The 13,349-nt window shown below is 41.5% G+C and overlaps 1 protein-coding gene across 5 annotated transcripts in view; it reads right to left on the bottom strand.

Moving 5' to 3' along the window:
- The window catches only part of FCHSD2 (FCH and double SH3 domains 2), a 149,088-nt gene that overhangs the window by 25,348 nt on the left and 110,391 nt on the right, over nucleotides 1-13,349 (bottom strand). For 4 of the 5 annotated variants that reach the window (XM_083834288.1, XM_083834290.1, XM_083834287.1 and 1 more), the window contains 3 exons: nucleotides 12,491-12,562; nucleotides 2,875-2,991; nucleotides 1,311-1,415 (listed from right to left, as the gene is read on the bottom strand). In XM_083834288.1, the coding sequence (XP_083690414.1) occupies nucleotides 1,311-1,415; nucleotides 2,875-2,991; nucleotides 12,491-12,562 (294 nt within the window). The remainder of the gene's footprint in view (nucleotides 1-1,310; nucleotides 1,416-2,874; nucleotides 2,992-12,490; nucleotides 12,563-13,349) is intronic. The other variant, XM_083834289.1, reaches the window with a different exon arrangement.

The raw sequence follows: 13,349 nt of genomic DNA on the forward strand, positions 1-13,349 counted from the left end.
AACACTTGCTTTGAAAGTCCAAACTTTCAAGACCTCAACAAATCCAAATACTCCTGTCAATTTTTGCTCTCCACCACCTCCCCCAAGGAAATGCTATCTTGCTCAAAAGAAAAAACAAAGTAAAACAAAACAAAACTGGCCCAAGCTAGTTTCCACTGATTTATTGGGTTCTGTTAATTATGCCTTCCTAAAATTTACGAACAGTTAATTTCCGGAACTGATCTCATCTATACTATTTTTGTGCAAGAACCTTCTCTGCAACTTCTTATCCTGGTTTGATTTCTTTCTGCCGCTGGTTTTATCTTCCTTTCTCATGCTCCCTGTCCTTGTGTATTTACTCATTAACTATATATATACATCGAAGTACTTTGGAGTACAGTCTGTTTGAAAGAGGGTACTCAAAACAAAAGGCTATTGCATTTTAAAACACTTTCTATTAAGAGAATATATTCTGGGTTTGTTTTAAAAAAGAGAGGCTAACACCTATCATACCAGTGGGAGGAATATTTTCTCTGTATTTTCTAACCTCTTGAACTGTAAATCCCATTCCTAATTACAGCAGGTACTCCGAACATCTAGTGGGATGAGATGCACTTAACTGAAATAATTACGTTTGCTCTACAGTTTTAATTAAGCAACCCACTCAGCTGAAAACTAACGTATTAGTTCATCTTGCTTGCAGGAGGTTTTTTGAATCACTGGCCACGAAAATAGTTAGCTTTACCAACCTAACTTTGATGGTCAAATATGAAGCTTTCCATGAGTCTCTCCTAAGCCAGAGCAGGTTTCATGAGCCTCCGTAACCTTTTCAAAAGTACCTCAGAGTAAGAGTACAAGGAGATAACAAAAAAAGATTACTTCTAATGTTTTCCCACCAACACTACAAATATGTATACCCAATAACACCAGAACAGAAGTCCCATCAGCACGTGGTAGTTCCTTCTAGATACGATCACTATTTTCTGCTATCATTTCTTTCAGGCAGAAGGAAAACTGAGATTGTTTTTTCTCTCCTTAAGACCAAGCCCCTAAATAGAGAGATTCGTGACCTTTGCACAATAGCAGGAAACATAGCACGTTTAATCTCTCTTTATCAGGAGGTTTTTTTAATGCTATTCTTTTTATCTTGAGTCTTTTATTTAGTTGATTCAGTGATTTGAGACGTAAGAAGTCAAGGAAACACGACCTCTTAAAATTCCCTGGGTTTTGACGCTGGGAGCTTACACTTCCACACACACAAAATTAAATAGCTGTAACATAAATCATTCTGTAGTAGGAAGGTGAACATGCCAAAATGATTTCTTCCTTACCTCAGCCTTGCGAATACTCTCTCTGGCTTCATCTATTTTCTGCTCCAGTTCTGCTCGGGTTTGCTCAGACATCACAGGCCCATGGCATTCTAGCTCTTCAAGCGTCTGTCAGAAATAAGAAAATACAGCCCAGATGTGGGAAATGCTGCACGATAAATATTTATGACAAGTCACAGAAATCGCTGTTTGACCAGGTTGGCTGACGAGAGCTCCTTCCAGGAAAAAAGATGACGACCAAGGCAAAACACCATTTAAAAGCACAGTATTTCAGATGGAAATTCCATTTAGGAGAATGTTTCAACAGTGTAACGAAAACGTGACATTGTAGTATGAATCAACTCATCTACACGTTGAAATTTACATATTTAAAATGGACACGCTGGTCCATGTTTATGTCAGGTTTAAAAGAGCATCCAAAACACGGAGAGAAATGTTGCTAATAGCACTACAACCCTGCTGCAGTGGAAGCCCCGGCAGGTTTGCTGCATTTGCAGGAGCCTTGTGTGCAGAGAATTTGCTGAATCACAGACGACACGTTGGAGTTTCTTGCCTTTATGCACATAGATGTTGACTGTACCGGTCCGAACGAAAAACAGCAAAAGCATGTGGTTGCACAAATTGTCACCGGTTATCTGCAAATCCGTGACTGGTTCCGTGACTCCTCAAGCATTTTGCGTTAAACAGTCCTTGGAAGCAAAGCAGGAGCACCAGGAGCTAGAACCAGAATCCAGGATGCTCCCTCCTTCCTCGGAGGTGAATTCTTCTGTCCTGTTTTGGCTACAGACTGCCTGGGGCTGCAACTTCTGCTTTTTAGCTATGAGTGACCCAGACTGAGCAGAAGGCAGGTGAGATGGTAAACCTGTTTCTGCCTTCTTGCTTGGTGCATTCTCCTGGGAATTTTGAGGAATGGCTCGAATCTCTATAGTGGAACCAGAAGCCAGACCTCCACTCCGTGGGCAAAAGCTCATTGAATACTGTACAATATCACAGATATTACGGTAAAGCCTCGTTGAATTTAATGTAGTCTACGCAAGCTGGTCTTGAGCTTAGCAAGTGAAATGTGTCAGATCTCTTTAGGCAGAGGCCAGCTGCTTCCCCGCTCTTCTCTGAATTGTGACAGTCAGGATGCTTCCATCTCACTCTTCAGTGAGACAGGAGCACGACAGCCTTGTGACAGCCATTTAAGGAACTCTGCGACCCAAACTGCCTTTCTACTGACTTTATTTTTGTTCCCCAGCGTTCCCAGCTTAATTCCAAAATACAGCCATCTGAAATCCCAAACTAGGCGCTCAAGATACCGCCCTGGGTCGTTTGCAGCAAAACAGAAGCTGTGACTTCAGATTTATAGGGGAGTAACAAAACGTATTGACAAACCAGAAAGGTTGAGGAGCTGCAAACCTGGCAGTTTGAGCGCACCACACCACGAAAGGACAGGATGAGAAAGGCAGGTTGCCTCGAGAGACAGCCACCGTAAATAACTCCGCGGTGCTTGCAGCAGCTCCTCCTTCATGCGGTAGGGAGCTGCAACAAATCAAATCTGTAAACGAGTGTTTTCCTAACGTACCCGCTGACTGTGGACGATGTTTTTGTGTTCCCGGGCTACCCGGGTAGCCCATTTCCGAGCCTCCTTGTTGAGGCTGTGCTCTTCGGTTGTTCCAGTTTCCGATTCCAGTTGTCGACTCTGCAACAGAAAACAAGCAAACGAGTCGTGACACAGACCCGGGGCTACCTCTGGAGATACGATGCTATTTAGTTATACGGTAATTTTATCTTACATTTATCAGCCTGGGATCTCGATTCATACAAAACAAGAAAGATTCAAGAAAAACAACTCTCTTCCTCATGAACTTTGCGGTGGTACCACGCTGCGGAAAGCCAACTACAAAAGCCAAGTTCCCAAGAATTCACAATTCACCATCTCGGGAAATCACCGAGCGGCACCGAGTGCCAGACGCGGTCTTACTGCAGTCAAAAAACACTTCTGATGAATAAAACCGAGACACTATTTCACCAATCAATCGCATCAAAGAAATGACTGGGAAGCCACCACGTTATCTAGACTAAACGTGCACCATGGAAAGCAAAGATGAAGGTTAAATGGGATACACGTGGCCATTTGGGCTCGTTCTTGGTGACAGGTCATCAGATCATAATGCCATCAGGTACCTTAGAAGAGCACAGCCATCTTCAACAACAACTCAAACTTCAGGCCACATTTTTTGATACTCTTTCATATTAGGCCTGCTTTTATTGAGTGTCAGTAACGAAAAAGAAATGATTTCTCCCTCTTGAGAATGCCAGCTGAAGAGGAAGTAGATTTCTATGCTCAACAGATTGAACAGAACCCATTTGGAAGTCCAAAGACACCTATTCCAGCATTTAATTACTGAAATCACTCCCAATATTTCTGCAATTTCCATTAATGCCACTGCAACTACCCCGTGTGTTGCGTATCTCAGCCTTTAGGATGTAAATCAGCCTCAAGCCTTCCACCACAAGCATGTTTCCTGATATTCCTTCTGTATTTGTGACCGTTCTGTAGATATTTACTGCACCTCCATTACATCAGGATAACTCAATTGTGATTCTTTCTGGAGCCAGCCTCGCGCTCTTCCCACCAGCGAAATGAGCCGTGGAAGACATCTCCTTCACCTTCCTGGGCTGTGCTGCTGGCACGACAGAGCAGATTCCTGCAACAGGCATTTCAGGGGCTTCTGCAGCTCAAGTTAATCAGTACTCCGAAGGGAATCCTCCCCACCACCTCCTTTCCATGGCTGACTTGTTTACTCATGCTCATTTTGCTACTGAAGTCCAGAGCCACGGCGAATTCCTTTTTATCCCAAGTCCTCTTTGGACTGATAACATCTTGCACAACCTCTGAGAGCAACCGAAAGATCCCCTAATGAAATATTACTCAATAGGAGGGTAGTAAAAGGAGTGAGTGTGCTTTATTCTGCTCCATAGAAATAGAGGTTGTATATGCACATGTGCAGGAATGAATTTCTCTCTTCCCTCCATGGTTCAAAAGATGGGCTTTTTATCCATCAGGTGTGGTTTGAAGCTAGAACAGATCCCGCAGGCAGGCAGAAGTTGTTTAGGAAGGAGATGTCCAAGGTTAGCCAGCTGGAGGAGGGTAAGGGAGCTGAAATACGAGGAATTATTTCCAGGACAGGCGAGAAACCTCCAGCTGCTGCTGAAATAGAGATGGTGCCATCGGGTGTTGTCACAGGGAAAGGGATATGACTTGTCTCAAGGAAGAAAGACAATTTTAATATAAGAATATGGAATCGGAGGAAAATAAAGAGACACAGGGAAGCAAACTGCAGGGATTTTGAAAGCAAGATTTTTGTGCCTGTAGATTGCAGAGAGGCAGTGACACTAACTTATGCTAATAGACTACCAGAGGATTTAATTGAAAATGAGGCAAAAATTGGTTCAGCTTATTATTTTGTTCAGCTAAGCTACTTTTCATCAAAATTGAATCTGGCCTTTATTCTCATTCATCCTCTTATTACAAGAGAGCCAGGGGTAGTGGATTCAAGGGGCTGTGGAGGAGATTTCCAGCAGTGGAGGGGAAGCAAGGGAAAGGAAGACAACCCCTGGACAACCACGCACGGAAACGCATCCCTCTAGATTTGAGGGCTCTGACATAGAGCTGACACTCCCAGGACTCCCGGGCCACTTTCTGCATTTATTTCAGGCCTGCAGCTTAGCCAAGAAGCTTGTAATGCTTCAGCTTACCCCCACAAAATGCCTTAGGGCATACATTACTCAACATGAAAAGGGGAGTGGAGGTGGGGAGCATCCCTCTGCTGCTTATAGTGAAAAAAAAAGCGGGGGGGAGGCTTTTAAAATCAAGTATAAGATGCCAAGATATGTTAGCTCAAAGCCAGAAACAAACATTTCCGTGAAATTCACAAGCTGGAGTGAACAGAGCCCGTGTGAATGGTGTTATCAAAGTAAAAGGAAATATCAGACACGACGTAGAGCAGCCAGCAGAGGAGGAGGGAAGCTCTAAGCTTCAGCAACAACAGGTAAGAAGGCGAAGCTGTGTGCTGAGCAAAGACCAGACAGGTGCAGCTCCCTTCACACCTCTGTTTAAACACGAAGTTGCCTTTTGCCTGCTTTTATCGAGGCGGTTTTATATAATCGGGGTTTTGCATTGCTGTTTGATCTCTAATTTCCTTCCACTAAGTAATTGCAAACCGTAAGAGGACAAACACAAGGATTTATATAGGCACATCCAATCCTTAAGATAACATTTGACCTCAGTTTGTTGTATTTTTTTTTTTCAGGCTTAGTGCAATCAGCATTTTTGTACAAGCTCTTCTTCCACGCCTCCCAGCTGAGTCTGAAAGGCTGCAAGTCTGAGCAGAATTGACATTGCTTCTCCCCTATAAAGGATTTCTTAATGGATCTTCAATGTTCCCGTTGGTCTTGCTCCTGCTCAGCATCTCATTTTCATGAAGGAAGGATACAGACTCCTTTTCAACTGCTCGATAACCTTCTGCACAATCCCAAGTGTGGTTCTGGTTTTTAATCTATTTATCAAAAACACTTGACCAGAAAAATGAACGCAAACTTTGTGGCTACTCCTAAGGGCATGCGAAAAAAGAAATGCGTTTTTATTGGATAAGAGTGGTTGTATTAGCTACTCGTAAAGCAGTGCTGTATCCACCCAGACTTCACCCTTGCTTAAAGGTCTAAATATAAACGATGCAAAAATGGAGTAATAGAAGGAGCTGGGAAGAAAGCTACTGCTGAGGTCTGTGTGGACACCAGAAATACAAGGAAAAGCAGGAGGCAAGATCTAGAGGCAAAATTTAGCCTCCTGGGGAAGAAGCTGAAAGGGACTCCCAACCTGCACAAGACGAGGGAGAGTGGAGGAGGTGCACAGTCTGAATACTTGGCCGGACGATAGTGCAAGAAGAAAGGCTTCAAATTCATCAGGACCTGGAACTCTGCCTGAATAAAAGAAGGTGGTATAGCAGGGATGGACTTCACCTGACCCGCAGAAAGACCCTCAAGCCGCTGGCACCTCAGGAGGCTGTAAAGGAACTTGTGAGCTGAGAAGCAGGAGCAAGCTGAGTGTCATGGAAGAGTACGTGCTTCAGGAGGGCTTCAAGGATGACGTGAGAAGTCTGTATCCTCAGGTAAAGATAGCGCAGGGGTGCACATCAAACAAAGGAAAAACTGACTGCCATTCAAACAGGCATGAAGAAAGGAGCTAAAACAGAGACTTATTTGCTACGGACATAAAAAATAAGGGTAGGGAAGGAGGTGAGGGAACTGAATTAACCTGTCCTTGCTGATTCCCTAAGCACAGATTCACGAGGCATACTAGAAATGTGGTGGAAGACAAACAAATCAATGGCCAATTATTACACCAGGATGCAAAATATGTAAGACCACAGCACAAGAACAATCTGGAGTTTATTTACCCTAAAAAACAAATTACTTGTACAGCATTATAGGATCGGTGTGGATTCACACACCGAGGTCCAAACAGCAAGAACACAACGCTGTGTTTGCGCTGTGTTTGCACCAGTCTCCTGCAGCATCACCAGACTGCTACACAGCCTTAAATTAGTCGCTTGCTCACATGCTTTGAAGACTGGAACTTGGTAGCAGCAAGACTTCCAGTGACTGAATTTAACCTCATCCAAAAGTGAGGGAAAACAAAACCACTTACCATGGCCAAGGAACGAAGGAAGAGCCAAAAAAACTGAGCTAAACATAGATGAGCTTTCTGCTGGTCTCTCAGGGCTTAGATTACAGTGAAAGCAGTGTTTAGTGCTAAAAATTCAATCAGTAAACCAACAGAAAATACTAGATGACTCCGACCAGCTAAAGAGCTTAGAGGCTAGCCATGCTATGCTGTTTCTTAAATTAACAAACGCATTTAGTCAGTAGACACACGTCGGTCTCCAGCTTTGTCTGAAATGTTGTTACAGGTGCAGAAGTTGCCCTACGACAGTGCCAAACACGATGCTCGCATTTACTTCTTATGTAATTATATCTGGATGCAGATGGCACGTGCAGTTTAAGGAACAAAAAAAAGAAGTCAGCTCTTGAGCCTAAAAACTATATTTTTCTAGCTGAAGACTAAGAAAGCTCACTTCAATGAAAGCAGAAAGGGGTAACATTTATTACATGCAAGCCACTAACACAAACACACCTAAAATCACAGCCGTCTCTTTCAAAAAGCTGAAAATAAGAGGTTACCATGCCAATGTGAATTTGCAAGCTCAACCTTACAATCAGCACTTCTGAGGAGAAGGAAGGGATATGCATGACATTTTTCACACAACTGATGGCTAAACATAGGAGTTTAAAGAAAATCGTGAGTCAACTTCAGCGCTCATTTATTCTGTTATAGTGGAACTCAATTCCTTTTAGTTTAACCAAAAGTGAGCTAGGACTGGCTTGGATTTCAATTTTTTAGTGTTACAAACAGGACACCCACCATCCTTAGAAGTAAAGAATATTTACATACAGTTTTTCTTCTACTCAAGTATAAAAAGGGACCTATTCACAGGTTACATACACCTCTTATCATACGTTATGATAAAGCTAAAAACCAACCCAACCTACTATTGCTGCATTTCAACTCATCACAAAAGGTAGCTCCAGGATATTTGAACAGAGAAAGGGGGAACTGGGACTTTCTGACATCATCTATGCTGAAAAACATCCCCAACATGAATGCACGTTTCTTCTTAAATACATTTTATGTAGCAAAATATTTAATTCCCAACAAATAGTGAGGCTGTTCTCTGACCGCAGGTGCAACTCTCCTTACCAGAATTGCCCAGGAAAGGAGCACTAGGAAAGCCCTGTGCGGGGAACAATTTCTCCATTTGCTTTTGGGGTTTTATTTCTTTATAATTCCAATTCAATAGTTATTTGGGGGGGAACACAGCTAACCTACAAACGACCATTGGCCAGAAATCCCCTCTGAAACCTACTATGCACACAGATTGGCACTGCAGCTGATGCCAGACATGCTAGGATAGGTTACTGCAGAGGCTGTAGCTCCATTTCTTCCCATCTCTGCTTTTGTTTTTATTAAGACCAGAATCTAAAAGTAGCAGGTTTTATTAGACAACGGTGATCGATATACATTTGTTGTTTGCAGGGCCTGATGTTTTTGTATTAGGCCCATTTGTTACATAGCAAGGATTGAAACCTACAAATCTTATTTCTGATTTTAAACTTATTTCAAAGGTTTTAATCTTTGCGCTGAAATTAATTTTGTGATTAGGGTGTAACGTATTCTTTTGCTGTGGTGCCCTTCCATTCTCACCCTCACATTACTCTGATTTGCCTCAGCTATCTCAGCAGCTGTACTCACATTTAACTTTTCCAAAACCCTATCATACGTTCGATTATAACAAGAAATACAGAGAACCTGCTATAATTAAGTAACCAAAGGAGGAAAGAAAGACCTTTTGTATTAACCTTGACACAGAGAAATTGATTTCACAGATATTTTCCATAAACAACGGTCTGTTCTTTAAGTGGCCGCTGCTTTCAGGTATCACTTCTCTTGCTTTCACCAATTATTCAGAGCTTTGCTCAGTGTTTATTGACTGTAAAAAGAATGTTCTCTCCGTTAAAATATAATCAATTTCAGTTTATGATACTTAAAGTAAAGAAGCTAGGGTAAAATTGAACGCCGGGTAAGGCAGCCGGTAACCCCAGGCTGTGGGCTTTCCATTTCCTTCAACGTGCCCTTTCAGTACAGACCTCGGACCTGACTGCTGGATCTCTGACCTTCTTTTAAATCAATTTGAGAGGCTCCAAGGGCCAGCTGTAGCCATTCCGATGGCACACATGAGTTGAATTGAGGGGGATTCACAGGCCTGAAGTGCTCCTGCTCCTGGTAGGCCTCCTTTGGGCCTACCCAAGCGCTCCCGTGCCTGGATGGCTGATTTTTACCTCAGCAGCAACTCCCAATATTTTTGGTTGGGATCATTCAATCATTACTCCTTCTGTCTAATTAGCTTCAAAGATGTTAGAGTTAAAAAGAAATCACCGTACTCTGCTCTGGCATTAAAGCCCAGACCACTCTCAGTGCAGAAACAGGAGTGCATCCTCCGGACCCCTTCCTGTGGGCTAACGTCGGCTTATATCCCTGGACTTTTGTGTATATTGAAATATTTATGTCAAACATCAAATATTGACACTAAATAATTATAAAAGCGTCGTTATTTGTAAAGTGAAGGTATTTTAAAATATTTAAATACATTTAATATTAAATAAGTTTTAAATAGGTCTTGAAATATTTAAGTATATTTAATATTAAATGCTGAAAAGTGTAAATACAGAGAAGAGAAACAAAAGGTACTCTTCCTCTATATGCTTGTGCAAAACCCTATTAGAAAGAAAGCCCGGCAAAGCAGAGCCCGCGGCTGAGTCCTCATTCCCACTTTCACAGTGATTTCTAGCCACCCTCGAGCCCCTGAACACTTCCAGAGCTGAGAAAACAGGCCTTGCCACGAACAAGAACGGTCTCCTTTTGTAAGCCAGGCTGCTCAGAAATTCAAGAAATCCATCTGTGTATGACAGAGAAGTGAAATTTTTCCTTATTCCCACCATCTAGCCGTAAACGTCGCAGTCCATCCAAGCGATGAGGGGTGAGACTGTAAAACTTTCTACCCGTCTTACTGAGATAATATAATATATAATTTAATAATATTATAATTTTATATAACATATAATTTAATAATATATGTAATATAATATAGTTTCCCTGCAAATTACACAGAGAAAAGCTATTTTTTATGTTGATAAGCAGCCATACAAGTAATTTTTGGCTACATTTTTTACTTGTGTGCTCAAAGAAAACGACAGCACCAGTAATGTACGGGGGAAACTCCAGTCAGGGGCAGCAGGCAGCTAAAAAACAGGAAAGGGACCTACCTTGAAAGCTCGGTGTCAGCTTTCTGTGGCCATTATCCTGCAGCACTACGGACGCCCTTTTTGCCATTTATCCCATTTTCTCACATGATAACACGCGGTTCAAGGAAAAGAATCTTTTCCAAGCAGGAAATATCGAAAAGCTGGCTAATTTCCTTTACGCTTGGCCCCGTTCTTCTAGCCACGCTTATCTCTGAAGCACGGGGGCGGTGTGTTTTCAACGCAACTCATTTCTGTGGATTTAATAAGCATCACTCTCCTCGGGGGAGGATGTTGGATGATTAAACTGTCACTCGGTTGAATATAGCAGCCCCCATGTCAGGGCAGCATGTGCTGTTATCTCTTCTTGGGAGGCTAAAAGTATTTCAGAAGATCTTCTCGTTTTTTTTGCGTCTTGTAAAGGCCCAATCCATTTTGTGAATTCATTTCAGAGAGGATTAAAGCTGGTTGGGAATTTATCAATTATTTCTTACTGAATACTTCTGAAACAAACCCTTTCCTTAAGGGATCTTTTTTTTAATGAATTTATGTCAGTGAAAATTAACTGAGAAATAATTTAATGATTTAACTATTTTAGTAACATTAAGAAATGTATAAACCTAAGGTCAAAACAGTTTTTAGATGCTGGAAAATAGCTAAATGACATAAAATATTCTGTAACAGGTTTCTCTTTGTGGACACTCAAGAGTCCACCCATCAGCCAGTGTTAGGGAGGCACTGGGGGAACAAAAACCTGAACATGCTGGTAGGATGGAAAACCATTTCATATCTATCCCTTCCCCCGAACAGTCTCTTTTGGAGGCTCTGGCTGCACGTGCTGGGAGTATTTGGGGAATAAATCGAGCTGTGGTGTTTGTACCTGACCCAAGGATTGCATGACAATACACACTGTGTTACTCTGTCAACAGCTCTCCCTCCATAAAACAAAATTTTAAGATAGACCCTGTAAAACTGGAGTTTGCCAAAGCATTCATAGCTTTTCCTGTAGGTGAGTTCCACATCTAAACTGTTCATAACACTCTACTTGCCTACGATATTCACAATTGTTATTTTTTTTCTTTCCAGTAATACTTTCTTTTTATTCCAAATTTTGACCCCAGTCTCAGTGTATCAGGTGCTTAGTCTGAATTTGTAATTTGTTCCTGGACAAGGTAAATATTAAACATATGATTAGATGTACGAATCATTTGATGTACACGATGTACACACATTTCCTTCAGTGCTAGTCTTTAGTATGAAAACTATCATGCACATCCCACAAAACCTAAAAACCAACTGATAATCTATGCAGATCGTCTCCAGGGAGAACACGTGGCAAAAGAATGCTTGTCGATTGATCTTCCATTCCATTTTGTTTAATTCATCACAATGCATGCAATTTCTGACAAATTTGAAAGCCAAATCCTGATCAAAACCTTTCATTCTCGAATAGTTACTAAGTAAGAAGTGGTAAAAATGTAACCTGTAATTTTCTAGGCAGGATCCCGTTAGCTGAGCATAATTATTTGGATCATAAAGAGTGTATATATTTTTTTTCTTTTTGGTGTAAATTGGTTATAGCAGCTAGAAGCTCAAAGAATGCAGTGCGATGAAGAAACACGATAATTTGACAGCCCAGGGGGGGTTAGCCAAGTAAAGAAGTCACTGCACCAGAGGTACAGAGACAGCTTTAGACATGTACGACCCATTCACTGTCTTCTAAAATGATCCTGCAGTTAAGCAGCACAAGCAGTGCATGTGTTCACTGTCAGGCCACACAAGTGCCATGCCAAAGAATCATGTAATTTTTCATGTTGGAGACTTGAACAATAGCGAATTACAGTTCTATTTTACATGGGGATAGCCCTCTGGAAAAGAAGAAAATTAAATTAGTAATGGGACTGCATTTCATCAGTGCAAACTAACAGCCTCCAGTTGTTATACAAGCTTCCCCACTCGCACTGGAGAAGCAGCCAATTATACACATCACTATCGTGAGCTGTGAGATTTTAATTCATGCCCCCAAAAGATCAGAATATCAATTACTAATGCTGTGCAAGTGCAAAAGGTAAGTGTGATGTGATCCCCATAAATAACACCACTTTCTCCTTCTTTAACTTAAGTCTCCTTGCAAAAAAAGCTTTTTTTTTTTTTCCATTTTATAGATGTATTATGCATTCTGTTGCCACCTCTACATGAGTAAAGTCGAGCGTCCCAAGCCACATGCACACCAGTAACGACACGGATGCCAAAGGCTGATGACAGATACTACCAGATACCTCTGCTATAGTCATTCGCATAGCACTGACAGGTGAGGGCTCAATGTCCACCAGCTGAACCGCGTTAAAACTCTAGATGCGGAGATTGCACAGAGATGAAAACACACAGCAGCAAAGGTTAGAAAGGCAGCACAAACAGCTACAAAGATTCTTCCCACTGTATTACAAACAACCTAACGCTTTATGTAAATAAGGGCTCCACACAAAGGAGCTGGAAGAACAGCCAAAACCATTTACATTTTGTTAAAAGGGAAAGAACAAGGGAAACGGTGTTACAGATGTTAATATTTCTGGAAAAGTCATGCTTACAATGCTACGTATCCATTAAGAGAACTCTTCTATTTGGTGACCCAAACTGGAGATCAAGACATTTTCATCCAAGTCAGTTTATTAAGGAATTCGAGTAATATAAAGCTGCACAAGCTTAACTTCTTTTCTTTAGTCTAGACATATTTTAAATTGCTGTTTCTTAAAATAACATTAGTGGTGTCGGTGGGACATCGATTCACTTTTTTTTTTAAAGTGTTGATTGAAAATGTATTTACCTACTGTGATTTACTCACTTTTAATATCATTAATGATTGCTTTGGAAGCAATGCATGTCAAAGCATGGTATTTTCTGAGTCTTTTTGGAATACAACGTTTTAACAGTGTCCTTTCTAGATCAAGAACTTCTTATATGCATCTATAGATACTCCCTGAGTAAATCAGAGGAATATGGACACTGTACTTGGCATAGCATCACACTATTTGTAACCCAGCACTAGTAAACACTTCGAGAACCTCACCCACACGACAAAAAGCTAGCAGAATATAGGAAGTATCATGGTGAAAGCAGAGAAACACAGGACTGCTAGCC

Source organism: Anser anser (genome assembly GCF_964211835.1).
Source record: "Anser anser genome assembly, chromosome: 1".
NCBI classification, from domain to species: Eukaryota; Metazoa; Chordata; class Aves; order Anseriformes; family Anatidae; genus Anser; species Anser anser.